Genomic DNA, 18,006 nt, shown 5'->3' on the forward strand with positions numbered 1-18,006 from the left:
TTATTTAGGGACACTCACTCACTACATTTAAAACACACAGGGCATAAGGTCGTTAAAGGGGTGATGTTTTTAAAGCTGAGGTTTTTTTGGTTTGTTTTTTGTCTGTGGCTGCACCTCGCAGCAGGTGGAACTTCTTTGACTGGGGGACCAGGCTTCCAGCCCTGGCCCCCTGCAGTGGAAGCGTGGAGTCCTCACCACTGGGGGACCAGGCATGTAACCCCTGACCCCTGCAGTGGAAGCACGGAGTCTTAACCCCTGGACAGCCAGGGGAATCCAAAGCTGAGAGCTGGCAAGGCTTTGCCCCCACACTCGGAGGTTCGTAGATCTTCCCAGTTTCAGCAGGGTCGCAGATGGAGCACGGGTTTGCTGGCCTTCTCACCTAGGCTCCTACTCAAAGGACCAAAGACAAAACCACAACAGAAAGGATGAAGCCTGACACAGAAAAAAGAATGCAGGTGTCCTCGGGAGTTAAGAGACCTGAGGACTGCGTGGGCTTCCCAGGTGGCTCAGTGGTAAAGAAACCGCCTGCAATGCAAGAGACATGGGTTTGATCCCTGGGTCAGGAAGATGCCCTGGAGGAGGAAATGGCAACCCACTCCAGTATTCTCACCTGGGAAATGCCACAGACAGAGAACCCTGGTGGGCTAGTCCATGGGGTTGTAAAGAGTCAGACACACACACACACACAAGAGTAGGGCACAACTGAGCAACTAAACAACAGCAGGAAGAGAGAAAGCCAAGAGCGCAGGCCTGTTAAAGGAACCGCCAGGTGAGTCCTCAGAGACAAGGGAGCCTGCCCGGGGGTCTGGATCCCGGGAGCCCCGCCGAGGCCTGAACACAACTGCAGTCCAGGGGACTTCTTCAGGCTGAAGCCTCTTTGCAGAATGTGGGTATCTGACAAGAGAGATGCTGAGACCCCGAGGAGGCACAGCCCAGCTGGAGGAACTACATGCTGAGCTGGTAAAGTGGAGCAACGCTGTCTGTGGCCCCTGGGACACAGGCTCCGTCCGGACGGGACCTCGCTGACCCACCCACCTTCCAGAACCCCATGTAAGAGAGGGGTGCCCAGGAAAGCCAAAGCACATGACCACAGAGGAAGCCCCTCTCTTAAATTAGACACACATTAAATTTTATAATTAAGCATACATGAAGTTTTATAATTAAATATACACTAAACTTTCCCAGGCCCAAGATTAAAGGCTCCAATAAATGTTAAACGTGACAAAAGAAGGCTGACCCAGAGGTAGAGACATCTCAGAGGCATTCCCAGCAGTTAAGGAGAAACAAAACCTCTGAGAAAGAACAAAAATTTAACCACAAAATGTAACGATCCAGAGGGACACAGTAAGCAGTAAAAATTACTTGAGGAGCTATGGTAACAGAGTAAGAGAGAAATCGAAGAGGACAAAATGGAAGCCAGAAAGGATAGCTCACGGGTGCAAAGCAGAAGGAGCAAAACACAGACAGACAGACGGGAAACCGACAGCTCTGTGCTCCTCGGCAGAGGGTGAGTCCAGTTCAGAGCATTTTCTTCTTTCTGGATCCAGCCACACTTAACAGCTTCTAGATCGCACGGACCTATAATGTTATACTCCTGTACCAGATTTTAATTTGTTAGGACAATCTATGGACCAAGATACACAGAAAGCAAACGACTGACCCCACAAGCAGTTCAGAGAGGCTGAAAGAGGACACGCAGGGAGGCCAATGTGGAGGCAAATGAAGCTTCAAGGGAAAAAAAAAGACAGCTCACAGCTTCAAAAGGCCTAGATGCCACACAAGGAGTCTCCCTCCGTCCGGGAAGAAGCGGATAAAAACAAACTACAGGAGAGAATCTCCTCCTCTCACCGTATGCCAGGGCACCTGTAAGTCCTCTCCGCAGATCGTCGCGTTTGACCTTCACAGTTATACTTACAAGTAGGGCATTCTGAAGACAGCAGAGACCTGTGGGACATGCTCATGTCCGAGGGCCATCTGGAAAGACCCGGGCCATGGACGGGGAGAGGGGCAGCAAGCTGGGACCGGGGTACCAGCCAGCCGAAGAGCAGTCATGACCTGAGGGAGGCAACAAGCACGGGAGGGAAGGGCCAGTTTCTCACAATAAAAGTGTCTCAGAAGGCAACTGGTTCCAGTTCCAAGTACCTCAGCAGTGAGGTGGCAACGACAGGGAGGGCCGCTCTCGGGGACGCTGGGGAAATCGCGGGCTCAGAGCAGCCAGCCCTGAGCCGCACCAAGGTCTGCATCGTGTGTGCGGCACAGGCAGACAGAGGTCCTTCTCAGACACGTACAACCTCCAAACCAACACCACTGAACTGTACACTTCAAAACGGTTAAAGTGGCCACTTCTGTTATGTTTATTTTACCACAAGTAGAAAAGACTTGTACATGAATAACTTTGGCCACCTGATGTGATGAACCGACTCATTGGAAAAGACCCTGAGGCTGGGAAAGATTGAAGGCGGGAGGAGAAAGGGAAGACAGAGGATGAGACAGATGGTTGGATGGCGTCACCGACTCAATGGACATGAGTGTGAGTAAACTCCAGGAGTAGGTGATGGACAGGGAAGCCTGGCGTGCTGCAGTCCATGGGGTCGCAAAGAGTTGGACACGACTGAGCGACTGAACTGAACTGTAGCCATATTATTCATAACAGACAAAAAATGGAAAACAACTCAATATCTATGAAATGCTGAATGGATAAAGCATAATATGTACAGTGGAAGAGTATTTGACAACAAAAAGGAGGAAAGTACTGATCCATGGTGCACAGTGCAGGAACTCTGAGAAGATGAGGGTACGTGAAAAGAAGCCAGCCACACGAGACCTCGTGCCTGGCTCCCATCTGTATGAAATGTCCGCGGTCGGCAAACCCACAGACACAGGAGCGGATGGGTGGCTCCCTCTGGCTGCAAGTGGGGGGGGATCGGGAGCGACTACCAGCGGGCACGGGGTTTCTTTCCGGGTGGTGAAAATGTGGTAAAACTGAAAAAGCTGACTGTGGTAATGGTTGCACAACTCTGTGACTATATTAAAAACCACTGAATTATAGACTTTAGGCAGGTGAATTATAGGGCATACTAATTATATCTTTAAAAAATTGCTATTTTTAAAACATAATGAGAAAAAAATGTAATGAGGTTAATTAACAAGGTTGGGTAGGTTTTTTTAGGGGAAAAATACTCTGACTTTATGCTATCTGAAGTTAACTTTGATAGTTAAAATATTTAAACTTTCTTTACAAGGAACTACAATGGTACTAAAGAAAAAACAGATTTTTAAAAAATTATCTTGGAGTAAAGATGTCTTCCCTAAATACAACATAAAGTTCAGAGGCTAAGAAGAAAAATATTGATATATTTGTCTACATAAAAATTTAAAACGTCCATATTGAAAAAATACTGCCAGTCAAAAGGCAAGAGCAGAAATAGAAAATGTGTTCACACTGAACATAAAAGGGTAACTCATTTTGCATATGAAGAACTTTTACAAATGAACTGGAAGAAAATAAAACTGAAAAAACCCAAGGAAACTGCTCAACTCCATCCACAATTAAAATGAGACCATTTTTCAAATTACAATGTGACATGAATCTGAGCAAACTTCAGGAGACAGTGACGGACAGGGAGCGTGGCGTATCGCAGTCCATGGGGTCACGAAGAGTCGGATACGAATAAGCGACTGAACGACAAACGGATGAAAACACTGGTAACAGTCAGTGTCAGCAAAGTCACAGGCAAGGGTAAGAGGACTGGGGAATATCCACACTCTGATGCGTATCCTGTGAACTGGAAATCACATCTCTAAACAAACAGTGATGGCCGCCCTCACGCAAGGCTCTACGCATGACTTCTTCGCTCGGGTCAGGACCTGTCGCTAACTCTCACTCTCACAGTCTCCATGACACTGAGGCATCTTATTGTTTAATCTGACCACTCTTTTCCTGAAGTTCCCATCGAGAATTCCTGTCCACACGCATAGAGAACCGTCTGGAAGAAGAATGAGAAAGGGTTACCAGCATTCCCTTCTAGAGGGGATGATTGCTACATTTCTCTTCGGTTCTATCCAGAACAATGGGCCTATATTACATCTTAAAGAATGGTCTTAATTTATTTTTATTTATTCATTTCATTGTGCTGCACAGCTTGTGGGATCTTAGTTCCCCGACCAGGCGTGGAACCTGGGCCCACAGCAGCGAAAGAAAGTGTGGAGTCCTACCCACTGGGTCACCAGGGAATTTCCAAGATCTTTTTAATGAAAAAGTCAATAGCCATATACTTGATAATGTTTCTAACGCACATTAGAAAACCTATGTGGTTTTTTCCTGTGAAGAATTCTGATGGTATAAAGAGAATCTATTATAGAGGATTTGAAACAAACAAGGGACTCAAGAGAAAATAACTTCCAACAAAGGGAAACAGCACACGCCAGACGCGGCCTCCGGAGAAACGGGCGCACCTCCATAACTCACCGATGGACTGGCGAAGCTCACTGCACTGGCTGACGGGGGGCAGTCTCAGCATCTCCCTCCACTTCCTACTACGACCACTTTTCTTGCTAATCCCTCCTAAAAAACAAACAAAAAAAGTATTTCTGTAACATTCAGAACTACGCATTTCTAACAGCTACTTACTTCCACTCATGTGTTCCCTGGGTTGGGAAGATACCCTGAATGGGGCATGGCAGTCCAGTATTCTTGCCTGGAGAATCCCATGGACAGAAGAGCCTGGTGGGCTACAGTCCATGGGGCTGCAAAGAGTCAGACGCAACTGAAGTGACAGAGCGTACACGCGCACACACACACACTGATAAATGGTGTGAAACAAAACCAGGCCATGCAAAGGTGGAGGGTGCTCATTGGGCTGAGATGGGACCAGGAGAGGCCCCTTTGGGTCACACGTGGGCAGAGACCTCGGAGGTGAGGATGCAAGCCTCCGAAAGGCCTAGGAGGACTTTCCCTAGCAAGACAAGGTAGGAAGAGCAATTAGATAATAGTTTAGAAAGATGTTTTTATTTATTTATTTATTTATTTATTTATTTATTTATTATTAGGCTGTCCAGGTCCTAGCTGCTGGAGAAGGCAATGGCACCCCACTCCAGCACTCTTGCCTGGAAAATCCCATGGACAAAAGAGCCTGGTAGGCTGCAGTCCATGGGGTCGCACAGAGTCGGATACGACTGAGAGACTTCACTTTCACTTTTCACTTTCATGCATTGGAGAAGGAAATGGCACCCCACTCCAGTGTTCTTGCCTGGAGAATCCCAGGGACGGGGGAGCCTGGTGGGCTGCACAGAGTCGGACACGACTGAATCAACTTAGCAGCAGCAGCAGGTCCTAGCTGCAGCCTGCAGGCTTCTCTCCAGTTGCGGCGCCCAGGCTGCAGTCAGCAGGCCCAGTAGTTGAGGGGCAGGGGCTTAGTTGCCCCAGAGCATCTGGGATGGTAGTTCCCCAAGCTGCGATCAAACCGCCATGCCCTGCAATGGAAGGCAGATGCCTAACCACTGGCCCACCAGGGAAGTCCCCTTCCTCTTCACTCCTGATGACCTTCCTTCCTCTGAAGTTTCAGCTGTGTGGATGGACACAGGCACTCCCGCTGTCTTCCTGGGGCAGGGGCAAAAACTGTGCTGTTTGAGCACGACTGAACACTGCGGAGCAAGGAGAGTGGACGTGTTCTGACCGCCTACGGCATGGACAGGCTTCAAAGCAATCCTGAGTAAAGGAGAGTGAGTGCAAGTCACTCAGCCGCGTCCGACTCTCTGTGACCCCGTGGACTATGACACAGTCCACGGGACTCTCCAGGCTGGAACACAGGAGTGGGTGCCTTTCCCTTCTCCAGGGGATCTTCCCACCTCAGGGATCGAACCCAGGTCTCCCGCATTGCAGGCGGGTTCTTACCAGCTGAGCCACAAGGGAAGCCCAAGAACACTGGAGTGGGCAGCCTATCCCTCCTCCAGCGAATCTTCCTGACCCAGGAATCAAACCGGGGTCTCCTGCATTGCAGGATTCTTTACCAACTGAGCTATCAGAGAAGCCAAAGGAAGTTGGACACAAAATAATTCAGACAGTATAATTCCATTGATATAAATTTCAAAAACAGCTGAAACTAATTTACAGTTATATAAATCAGAGTAATAGTTACCTATGGGTAGGGGCCTGGCGTGCTGTACTCCACAGGGTCACAAAGAGTCAGACGCGACTGAGTGACTGAACAACCACAACAACGGCAAGGAAGGTAGGCTGATAATGGTTTTTTAAAAATTTTTATTGGAATACAATTGCTTTACAATGTTGTGTCAGTTTCTGTACATCATGAATCAGCCACATTGCGTACACACATCCCCTCCCTCGTGAACCTCCCTTCTGCCCCCAGCACTCCACCCCTCCAGGATGCCACAGAGCACTGAGTTCAGTACCCTGAGAGAGGAATGGGTAAAGGGGGTGTGGCAGATACAGACGATGGAATATTACTCAGCCGAGAAAAGGAGCGCAACTGGGACACCTGCAGCAATGTGGGCGAGCCTAAAGCCTGTCGTACAGGGTGGAGTGAGTCAGAAAGAGCAACACGCTCATCATTCAGTTACTAAGTCATGTCTGACTCTCTTCGCAACCACAAGGACTACAGCACACCAGGCTTCCCTGTCCTTCACTATCTCCCGGAGCTTGCTCAAACTCACGCCCACTGAGTCAGTGATGTCACCCACTTCTCTTCTTCCCCTCTTTCCCAGCACCAGGGTCCTTTCCAACAATAGGCTTTTCACATTAACACATATATACAGAATCTAGAAAAATGACACTGATGAATCCATTTGCAGGCCAAGAATAGAGGTGAAGATTCAGAGAATGACCTTGTGGACACAGTGCAGGGAGAGGAGACAAGCTGAGAGCAGCATTGGCTTCTGTGCACTATCGCGTATGAAACAGACAGCTAGTGGGGCGCCCCTGTGCATATGAGACGGACAGCCAGAGAGACGCCGCTGCATGTATGAGACAGCCAGCCAGCCGGGCGCCACTGCGCTTATGAGACGGACAGCCAGCAGGACGCCACTGCGCATGAGATGGACAGCCACTGGGACGCCCCTGCACATATGAAACAGCCAGCCAGTGGGACGCCACTGCGCATATAAGACAGACAGCCAGTGGGGCACCGCTGTGCCTAACAGACAGACACCCAGTGGGGCGCCGCTGCACATATGAGACGGACAGCCAGTGGGACGCCGCTGCGCATATGAAACAGCCAGCCAGTGGGATGCAGCTGCGCTTATGAGATGGACAGCCAGTGGGGCGCTGCTGTCGCATATGAAACAGCCAGTGGGAAGCCGCTGTCACATATGAAACGGACAGCTAGTAGGACGCCGCTGCGCACCGCTGTCTTTCGACAAGTGTTAGCACAGTGCATCTTTCTCCATCTGTTTTTAGCCTATATGCATCACTATATTTAAGATGGGTTTCCTGTAGACAACAGAGTTGGGTCTTGTTTTTTCATACACTCTGACAACCTCTTAAAATCAGTATACTTAGACCCCTCACATGAAAAGTGATTACTAACATAGTTGGATTACCATCTACAATGTTAGTTACTCTTTTCTGAAAATTTCTTGCCCTTGTTCTTTGTTCTTATTGTTGTCTTCCATTCTTTTTTGCCTTTCACAGTTATATTGATCATATTATAAAACAATTTTCTCATCTTTCTTAGTACATAAATTATACTTCTCTTTAAATTGCTTTTAGTGGTTGTTTTAGAGTTAATAATATATATTTATGACTAATCCAAGTCCACACTCAAATAACACTATGCCACTTCACAGGCAGTAAAATTACCTTATTTAAAAAACTGCAAAGTAAAGACTGAAGTCAGGAGGAGAAGGGGACGACAGAGGATGAGACGGTTGGATGGCATCATCAACTTGAAGGACGTGAGTTTGAACAAGCTCCAGGGGTTGGTGATAGACAGGGAAGCCTGGCATACTGCAGTCCATGGGGTAGCAAAGTCAGACACGACTGAGCCACTGAACTGAACTAGAAAGTCCATCTTCTTCATTTTTGAGGGATATTTTCTTAAGAAAGTCTGTGTAGTTTCTCGGAAGTCAGATGCAATTCCTATCTTTCGTCCTTTAGAAGGTGGTGTTCTCTCTGGTTTTCTTCTTTACCTTTGAATTCCATACTTTTGGGGTTTTTTGTTTGTTTCTTCATAGTTACCATTCTTATTTTGGTGTGTTTAGTGTGATTTCCTTATTTTTGAATGTGATTTGCGTAGGTGTAGTTCTGGGGGACATTTATCCTACTTGTTTTCTGAGCTTCCTGGATTTGTGGCTTGATGGCTGCCGTTAGTTTGGGGAAATGTTCAGTCATCGTTTCAAACCTCTTCCACTTCTTTCCCTGTTTCTTCGCTTCTAGTCTTCCCTTGTGTGCACGTCACACTTTCTGCAGCTGTCTCTCAGTTCCTGGGTGTTCTGATTTCTTTTCAGTCTTTTTTTTCTCCTTTTCAGTTTCAGGAGTCTCTACTATCACATCCTGAAGCTCAGTCTCTCCTCAGCCCTGTACAGTCTAAAAATGAGCCCACAAAGGCATTCTTCATTTCTTTAAAAAAAAATTATTTACTTTTGGCTGTCCTGGTAATTCCAATGTTTCTGCTTTTACTCAGACTGCAAAGCCATGAAGAAGGTAGGGGAGAAGGCCGACACATCCAACATGAACTTCAACAGAATCACACTGGCTGGTGTGTTGAGAACAGACCGCAGGGTCAGAAAGGGAAAGTAAGCCAAAGCAGCAGCAACTGCAGTCTTCCAGGTTCAGGTGGCGAGAGGTCAGAGTCGATTATATTTTGAAGAGAGATATGAAAATAATTGTCCCGTGACTGGGGATGCTGTATAAGGATCAAGGCAATTCTAGGATTTGGGCCTGAGCTTCAACTGAGATGCTGAAAGAAAAAACTGGGTCAGGAGAATTAAGGTTCTAGTTCTGACTTTCTTTTGTGTGCACTGAGGTCTAGGAGGAGCAATGCCAAGTGGGCAGGTGGACAGGCGATCTGCAGATGCGTACCACTGAGGCTGCTGTGACAGATCGCCGCAGGCCGCGTGACTCAGACAACAAGCACCCATTTCTCAGGGCTCTGAGCGGGATTTCCGAGATCAAGGCACCAGCAGATCCGGTGCCTGGTTTATATATGCCTGCCCTTGTTCCGTCCTCACACGGCCTTTCCTCGGTACATGCTGTTTATAAGGGTGTTAATCATCAAAAGGCCTCCCTTGCAACTTCATCCACACACAGTCACCCCGCAAATGCCCTGCCTCCAAATCCCTTCCCAGTGGGCCCCAGAGCGTCAGTAGGTGAGTTTGGGGTGTGGGCAGGGAGCAAGCATTGTGCCCACAGCGGCAGGCTGGAGACACACGTTGGAGAACCCTGATGGCTCCCCAGCCTGAGTGTGCAAGATGACAGAGACAGAACAGAAAACCAGGACATTTTCCAACAAGGCAAAACCTGCCTTTTTGAAAGCATTTATTTATTTGGCTGCATGAGGTCTTAGTTACGGCATGTGGGGTCTTCAGTTGCAGCAGGTGAACTCTCGGTTGTGGCATATGGGATCCAGTTCCCTGAAACCAGGGCTCCCTGCATTGGGAGCTTGGAGTCTTGGCCACAGGACACCAGGGAAATCCCGAGGGAAAACTCACTTTCTCCCACGGTACCAGCTCCAGAGGGCCTCCCAGGTGGCTCAGTGATAAAGAATGTGCCTCTGAATGTGGAGACTCGGGTTAGATCCCTGGTTCGGGAAGATCCCCTGGAGAAGAAAATGGCAACCCACTTCAGTGTTCTTGCCTGGAGAATTCCACGGGGCAGGGTGCAGTCCATGGTGTTGCAAAGAGTCAGACACAACTGAGTGCGCACACACCAGTTTCAGAGGAATCACGCAGATACAGTGAAGTTATTGTCACCCGAGGAAACTTCCCCAGACATCCTGGACCATTCATCAGCTCAGTGAGGATGAGGTTCGGGAGAAGGCCTTGTCAGACAGGGGAACTGATCTCATCTCATGCGGTGTCTTCGTGGTAACTGTTTGCAGCCAGGGCAGCTACACCGCCTACTGGAAGCACTGTCTGTGGTCCCAGACCATGGAGCCCTACATCCAGGTCTTGCCTCTCAAACAGCAGATCTGCCGCTACATCCCAGTGGATGAAAATGACGTGGCGTTAGATGAAGTACTTTACAAAGACTCCTGAGCATCTTAGGTCCTAATGACCGCAGCCAATAATCGAAGGTTCATGCCGGGGAAAATGTATTTTCCCTTGTCAGAAATTAATGGGAATTTCACATTAATGTGAATATGGCCTGCGTTGTTTTTAGTATGATACCTAACATGAAACTATTTCTAAAAATCAATAGCAATATGAATAATAGGACATTAATTAAAATGGAGGCTATCACCATGAGTTTCAGCTTAACTCTGTGATATTCCTCTCCCAGGCTGGTCTTTCTGCTTTGCAGTTTAGAGTAAATATTATAAGGCACCAAGCTCCCATTAAGTGTCAGGGGAGAGGAGACTCACTGGGAACAGACGCTTTCATCAAGTCCTGTCATGGGCCTGGGTCAGTCTGGCAGGCACATGGAGACCCGGAAACTATTAAAGGACTGGCTGGTGTTTGCTTTGCGTACAAAGTTCCCCAAGAATATTCTCCTCATTCATCACGGCTTCACTCAATCAACCTGAAATATTATGTCGGACACTTTGTAGTTTTTGATGGTTAATAGACTAAAACCTTTCATGATTTAAATACTGTAATTCAGCTGATTTGTTCCCATCTCTGTTGTTCTGTGTGTCCGTCACTTATGAGCTTAAGATCCAATATCCTGTAAGTTAGAAATTATTTGTAATTGATGGTGTCTGCTTTGGAAATGAAATTTGGGCTGAAGGTTGGCAGATGATATCAGTTAGAAACAGGAATTTTTTTAAGGAACAGGAATTAAAATTTTATTTATTTATTTGGCTATGCCAGGTCTTAGTTGCAGCATGCGGGATCCAGTCCCCTGACCAGAGATCCAACCTGGCCCCCGCGTCGAGAGCATGCAGTCTTAGCCACTGGACCACAAGGAAGCCCCACGGAAAACGGCACCCTGTGGGCGAGGCCTGGTTATAATCAGAGACCCAGGAGGCTTCCCAGGCCCTACTCTCTCCCTCACATCCCACAGCCTGCCTTCCACCAGGTCCCGTTACTTCCACCCCCAAATCCTCTAGCATCTGCCCCCTCCTCTCCTCGTCCTGTTGTCCCTTTTGTCCAGACTCAGCATTTCTCAGATGAACTGGGCAAAGGCCCCACCCTGACTTCCCTTGCCTTCAGTCTGTCTCTCTCAGGTTACGCCAAGGTGATCTTAATGAACACAAAACTGGCCGTGAAGCCCCCTCCCCAGCTGGTGGTTTCCAGCCTCTGTTCTCCGGGACTGTCCTCTATGCCACCTGTGTGGACGCCACACGGCTCCCCGAGCACAGCTAGCTTCCTCCACCCTTTGCACCCCATGTCCTGCACTTCTCTGGCTGCAGGGCTCCTTCCTCTCTGTTCGTCTGGGAAACTCCTGTTTGTCCTTCCAGGCTCAGCTCGCCACAGTCTCTCTTTTCTGTGTTCCCAGGCAGAGTGGGTCCCTTCACCTGTTTAAGCAGCTCTGGGCACGTCCTCTTTGTCACATTGTCCTGTGTGTCAATTACTGTCAACCTGCCCCTTCACCAGCCTGTGAGCTCCAAAGAAAGGGGACAATCTTTATATTTCTCACACTTTAGTTCAGTTCACTTCAGTTGCTCAGTTGTGTCCGACTTTCTGCGACCCCATGGACTGCAGCACACCAGGCCTCCCTGTCCATCACCATCTCCCGGAGTCCACCCAAACCCATGTCCATCGAGTCGGTGATGCCATCCAGCCATCTCATCCCCTGTCGTCCCCTTCTCCTCTTGCCTTCAATCTTCCCCACATCAGGGTCTTTTCAAATGAGTCAGCTCTTCGCATCAGGTGGCCAAAGTATTGGAGTTTCAGCTTCAACATCAGTCCTTCCAGTGAACACCCAGGACTGATCTCCTTTAGGATGGACTGGTTGGACCTCCTTGCAGTCCAGGGGACTCTCAAGAGTCTTCTCCAACACCACAATTCAAAAGCATCAATTCTTCAGGGCTCAGCTTTCTTCACAGTCCAACTCTCACATCCGTACATGACCACAGGAAAAACCATAGCCTTGACTAGACGGACCTTTGTTGGCAAAGTAATGTCTCTGCTTTTTAATATGCTATCTAGGTTGGTCATAACTTTCCTTCCAAGGAGTAAGCGTCTTTTAATTTCATGGCTGCAATCACCATCTGCAGTGATTCTGGAGCCCAATAAAATAAAGTCTGACACTGTTTCCACTGTTTCCCCATCTATTTCCCATGAAGTGATGGGACCAGATGCCATGATCTTAGTTTTCTGAATGTTGAGCTTTAAGCTAACTTTTTCACTCTCTTCGTTCACTTTCATCAGGAGGCTCTTTAGTTCTTCTTCACTTTCTGTTGTAAGGGTGGTGTCATCTGCATATCTGAGGTTATTGATATTTCTCCCGGCAATCTTGATTCCAGCTTGTGCTTCCTTCAGCCCAGCGTTTCTCATGATGTACTCTGCATAGAAGTTAAATAAGCAGGGTGACAATATACAGCCTTGACGTACTCCTTTTCCTATTTGGAACCAGTCTGTTGTTCCGTGTCCAGTTCTAACTGTTGCTTCCTGACCTGCATATAGGTTTCTCAAGAGGCAGATCAGGTGGTCTGGTATGCCCATCTCTTTCAGAATTTTCCACAGTTTATTGTGATCCACACAGTCAAAGGCTCTGGCATAATCAATAAAGCAGAAATAGATGTTTTTCTGGAACTCTCTTGCTTTTCCATGATCCAGCGGATGTTGTCTCACAGTTGGTAGACACCAAGACATAAAGTGGGTATTAGAGAATTATATTTTTAAAATCTAAGGTACTAGAATTTATTAGGTTGCTAATGGTAATTACCAGATATAATTTGCACAATAATATGCACTAATCATAAGAATCTTGCTTGATGAATTTCTATGAATGTATGTGTGCATGCAATTACCACCCGGACCAATAAACAGGGCGTGCTCATCGTCCCCCAAAGCTCCCACCTGCCTCTACTGTGCCAGCCCCTCCCCTTCCTCCAGGCAATCGCCACTTGCACTGTGCTGACCATGGATTAATCGATTTCTCTTCAAGCTCAGGCAATCATGGAGGATTCTCTGCTCTTCCCCTCAACACATGCCCAGCTGTTGCACGTGTCAGCAGTTCTCGTTTCTAAGGCAGCGCAGTATTGCTGAGTTTCACGGCTTGCTCATCCATTCTCTTACTGATACCCTTTGGGTTGAAAGGTTATTTCCAGTTTGAGGCGATTATGAATAAAGGTACTATAAACCTTCCAGTACTAGACTTAGCATTTCCAAGTATGGGGTCAACTGATGCCCCAAAGTTGAACAAAATCTCAGGTTTCGGTCCCTATTTCCAGACTGCCAGTCTAAAAAGACAGCCTACTGTGAAATCGCACTTTCTGGCTCTTGCCAGTGCTGAGGGGTGTCTGAGGCGCGCTCTTCTGTCCGCAGCCAGCGTTTGGCATTTGCAGAGGAGAGCACAGTGCTGGGCGCCGGCGGCACACCAGAGGGCGCCCACAGCTGCCCAGGCGCCAGCGCAGCGAGAGCTTCTCCTGGGCACAGCAGGGCTGCAGGGGTGGAGCGACCATGCCTTCTGGAGAGCCTTGGCCGTGTCCCAGAATAGCTTCCTGGAACAGGAAGGAAGACGGCTTTGCCAGGCAGGAGTAAAAGCCCAGGGGCATGAACTGGTGTGGCCCAGGCTGCTACGCACAAGGAGAGGAGAGCAGGCCAGTGGTCAGGCAGGACCCTCTGGGCCATGATGAACTAAGGCATTTGGACCTGACTTGGGATGAAGCTCCAGGGCCAAATTTTAAACAGGACATTATTAAAGAAAACAGCTCTGTGTTTTAGAAAGAGTGTTCTAGCAGCCCTGGGGATTATAAAAGAGAAAAAACTCTGAAAGTAGAGACCAGCTAGGAAACCACTGCCCTCAGTCAACTTAAGAGGTGTAGAGAACCATCTAAGGGGGTACTGGGAGAAGACACAAACAAAAAATGAAATAGACAAATAATGAAGCTCAAGAATAAATGAGATTCAAGGACCTCCTGTACGTGGGGACTCAGGAAGAGAACGCTGAAGAATGAGACAAGCAGCCAGGTTCAAGGTCAACTAAATGATCACAGCTGCAATGTGTCAGCTCATCATCAAGGTTCTGGACATAACAAACCTACAACCACAACCACCATGATTATTTACTGAGCACTTTTTAAGCACCAAGCACTCTACCACATTAATCCATGCAGCCCTCCCGCCAACACCGTGAAGTAGGACTGTTCCAAGTCCCAGCTCTGCAGAACAGGAGAATGAGGTGTGGGCCGAGCAGGGGTAGCGCCCAGAGAGAACTGAGCGCGCTGCCTGGATGCTGCAAACCCTCACAAACGCTAGCTCTTCTCAGTTATCAACCATCAGGCTCTGCAGTCAAACCTGAACATGCCTTAAGCCCTCCGTATCAAGCCAGTCCTTTCGTTTTCAGCACAAATTTCACCTTCTCTTTTTTGAAATTACCAAATTGACCCCCTTAATCTCCAACTGTCGACTAAGTGCCAATTATATGGCCAGCACAGAAAGGGATAAACAATAAAAGAGTTCTGTCCTGTCCTTACAACAGATGACAATTTAGCCGAGAATCACTGGCTACCCTGTGCTGTGAACTCCAAGTTCCAGATTCCCAGAGGGCAGAGAGTGCCTCTAAGTTGGAAGATCAGCGACACGGACAAGAAGGATGAAGGTAAAGTGGACCCCGAAAGGAGGAAAGAACCAAACGAAAATAAGAAGGGCCTGCTGCACAAAAAGCTTGAACAGTAAGCATACAAGAGCATGTCCAAACCAATTGAAAGGTATATAAGCTACTTACAGAAACTCCCTACAACCAAAAACCCTGATGAGGAAGCTTCAGCAAGATAGCATTAATGATAAAAGGTATACAAACCTTTAGATAAAACTACAACCTGAAACCTCAATAGAATTGCTATCAGTTCAGTTGAGTTCAGTTGCTCAGCTGTGTCTGACTTTTTGCGACCCCATGGACTGCAGCACTCCAGGCCTCCCTGTCCATCACCAACTCCTGTACACAAGACCAAAACCTACGTTTAATGTTCATATCATATCCTCCTCCCTGCGTGTTTATAAGGTTAATTTCTTTAAGAGACAAAATGGAGTTAGTCTCCTAAAAGCATGATGTAAAACAATTTCAGCTTCTCATTCAAAACAATTAAAGGTCATAAGTTGCTTCACAAATGTACTGCACGGGGAAAAAAATGCTGAGTTTCAAAAGAAGCGGTGAGTTTTGTATTTTACTTTACGAATAATATGATTTCATACTTCCTTAAGGTGTGCCTGGCATAGTGACATACACACAATTTTTTTCAATGAGACATCATCTGCCGACATTCCTGAAAAAGGAGAAAAGATCTGAACAAACCTGAGGCCAAAAAAAACGAGATTGATTTTACTTGAAATAAATCTAAGAAATGACTGGACTGACAACACTGCAGTTCCCAGGGCCAACATATGACTGTGGGCTCTGTCCACTCGTTTCAAAAGTTAATTTCCTAATATGGAGCCAGAGAAATTGACTGAGGGGTAAGTAACCATGAACAGACAAGTGTCCAAGAAGGTACTTTCTGAGAAATACACTACAAGCTCCTAAAGCAAATAAACAGTTTACAACTTGGGTAAACAACCCTAAATCATAACCAAATGCAGCACTTAATATTCACATCTTTCTGACATTTCCGATTCAACTTCTCTAAGCATTAACCACACTGATATAATGACTCCTTTAACACAGGAGTAAACACTCCCTGCTGACTTGGGGGTACACCTCGTAAGAGTTATAATACCACAATAGTTGAGGGAATAAACTTTAAAACTTCCTTAAGCAATTATCAACGTGGTCCTAGGCTTTATGGCAGAAAACAGTGGTTTTATGTTAGTTAGCATTTATAGAATACTTACATGCTCCTCCTTACCGAAGCTCTACAGCACTGTAAGGCAGTCTGTTTGGTACAATATTCTCTATTCAGACATTATACCCAGACACAAAAGCAGAGCAGAAAGAAAACAGGTTCAGCCTCAGTCAGATCTGATTTCCACGGAGGATGATCCACTTCTACGATCAGTGCTGAGTTCAGAGTGAGGGGCGCCAGAGGACAATCAATGCCCTGTCTTACTCTAAGGACCCTCCAGGGCCTGAACAGCAAAGTAGGACCCGGCTTCTTCGTACCCGTCCTCAGTTCTTCTACTCAGAGGGATTCCGGTGAGCACACAGAAGTACTGAGGTCTTGATTTTCAACTCCTAATACAGCAAACACTTTACATAATAAAAGTTCACTACGTCTGAAATCAGAATCCCTCCGTGTAACCCCTAACTTCAGTGGCTAATTCTCTGCATCACTCACTGTGACTTCGAGAAATTCCTGCATAGTGTTTCTGATGCAGTCTCCAAGGTGTGAAAAACCATGCACATTTTAATCAAGATCTTTCCTCTTGAAATGGGAAGGAGGTGGCTTAAAAAGAGAACTCCCCAAGTCTGATATTCCAGCTTAACTTCCCTTACACAATGTTAAGCACTACTCTAATCACAAGATGAACTGATTGATGCTTCTCAGCAGCATCACAAGTCACCAAGAATTCCACTTAGCCAACATGTGCACCCAGGACTGGAACTTTGAAGCCCTGGGAGACAGAGAACAAAATACTTCTTCCAGATTGTATTAAACACACATCCTCCGGTGGGCACTTAACTCTGTTGCCGGCACAAAGATGACGCGACTGACCCCACACCAAAGCCCTAAGAGCGAAGGGGCTGAGGAACTATGGGTGGGCTCTGCCGCCAGCCCTCCCATCTCTCCAGGAGCAGCAGAGGGGTCACCTCCACAGAGAACTATACTCCCGGGGTCAGCAAGTGGAAAGGTGGGCCCAACTGCTGCTTCTACATTGCGACCAGCATGAATTCTTCCTAATGTGTTCAATCTCTCCCTAAGCCGGGCTAAAACCCACTCTACACAAGTCTGGACACCATCAAACCTCAAATCCAAGAAGAGATGTGAACAGTCCCCTGCTCCAATATTCTTGCCTGGGAAATCTCATGGACAGAGGAGCCTGCCGGGCTACAGTCCACCGGGTCGCAAGAGTCGGACTGAGCGACTAGACAGACAAGAAGACACACTTAAGGCAACGGCCTCCCAGGGTGGTTCACGGGATTCTCTCCGGTGGTCCTTTGAAAACCACAAAGACACGGTTCTTTGCCGCCGGCTTTACTGGCTGGTCTGGCCTCCTCTCTTGGGGACAGATCGCACTGATCGCCCGAGGCTGAAGCCACACTGCGTCCCGAGGTTCCGGAAGGAGGGCAGGACAGGGGAGCAAGTGCAGAACTGGAGCAGCGCGCGCGCTTCCTTCACTCGGGTCCTGAGGCGGCGCCGAAAGGCGACGGAGCAGCTTAGGCGCTAGGTGCCAGGGCTGACCACTCGCCGACCGCGCACTCCAGAGAGTGAGGCTGCGCGGGCCCGGGGGTCGCCATTCCGCGGAAGATCCGGGGGCCGCGGCAGTGTCGGTGTTCGCGGCAGGGCTGGGGCTGCACGGGCTCAGGACTCGAGCGGGGTCGGGGCGCCGCTGTGCACCCACCTTGGCGCGCTCTCAGCAGCATCGTGTTGGCCAAGAAGTTCTCGAGCTCCATAGATGACCGCCGCCGTCGTCGTCGTCTTCGCCGCCGTCGCCTGGCTCTCTCGGCGGGAGGAGGCGGGGGCAAGGCGCGGACCGGCCGCGGGGCGGCCCCCGAGCATCGCCCGCCCGACTCCGCGTCGGGTCCCGCCCTGGGCCGCCGCCCCTGCACCTGCTGCTGCTGCTTCT

General features: G+C 48.2%; 1 protein-coding gene across 3 annotated transcripts in view; it reads right to left on the minus strand.

Moving 5' to 3' along the window:
- The window catches only part of GRK4 (G protein-coupled receptor kinase 4), a 55,565-nt gene extending 37,598 nt beyond the window's left edge, over positions 1–17,967 (minus strand). For 2 of the 3 annotated variants that reach the window (XR_008199581.1, XM_052641613.1), the window contains exons 1-2: positions 17,782–17,967; positions 4,469–4,564 (exon numbers count right to left, since the gene is read on the minus strand). Coding sequence is in view for 1 of the 3 variants with exons in the window: in XM_052641613.1 (XP_052497573.1) it covers positions 4,469–4,564; positions 17,782–17,833 (148 nt within the window). In the remaining 2 variants the exon portion in view is untranslated. Of the gene's footprint in view, positions 1–4,468; positions 4,565–16,113 lie in introns of all 3 variants that reach the window. The other variant, XR_008199582.1, reaches the window with a different exon arrangement.
- Between the last annotated feature and the right edge of the window lie 39 nt (positions 17,968–18,006).

Source organism: Budorcas taxicolor, chromosome 6, assembly GCF_023091745.1.
Source record: "Budorcas taxicolor isolate Tak-1 chromosome 6, Takin1.1, whole genome shotgun sequence".
NCBI lineage: Eukaryota > Metazoa > Chordata > Mammalia > Artiodactyla > Bovidae > Budorcas > Budorcas taxicolor.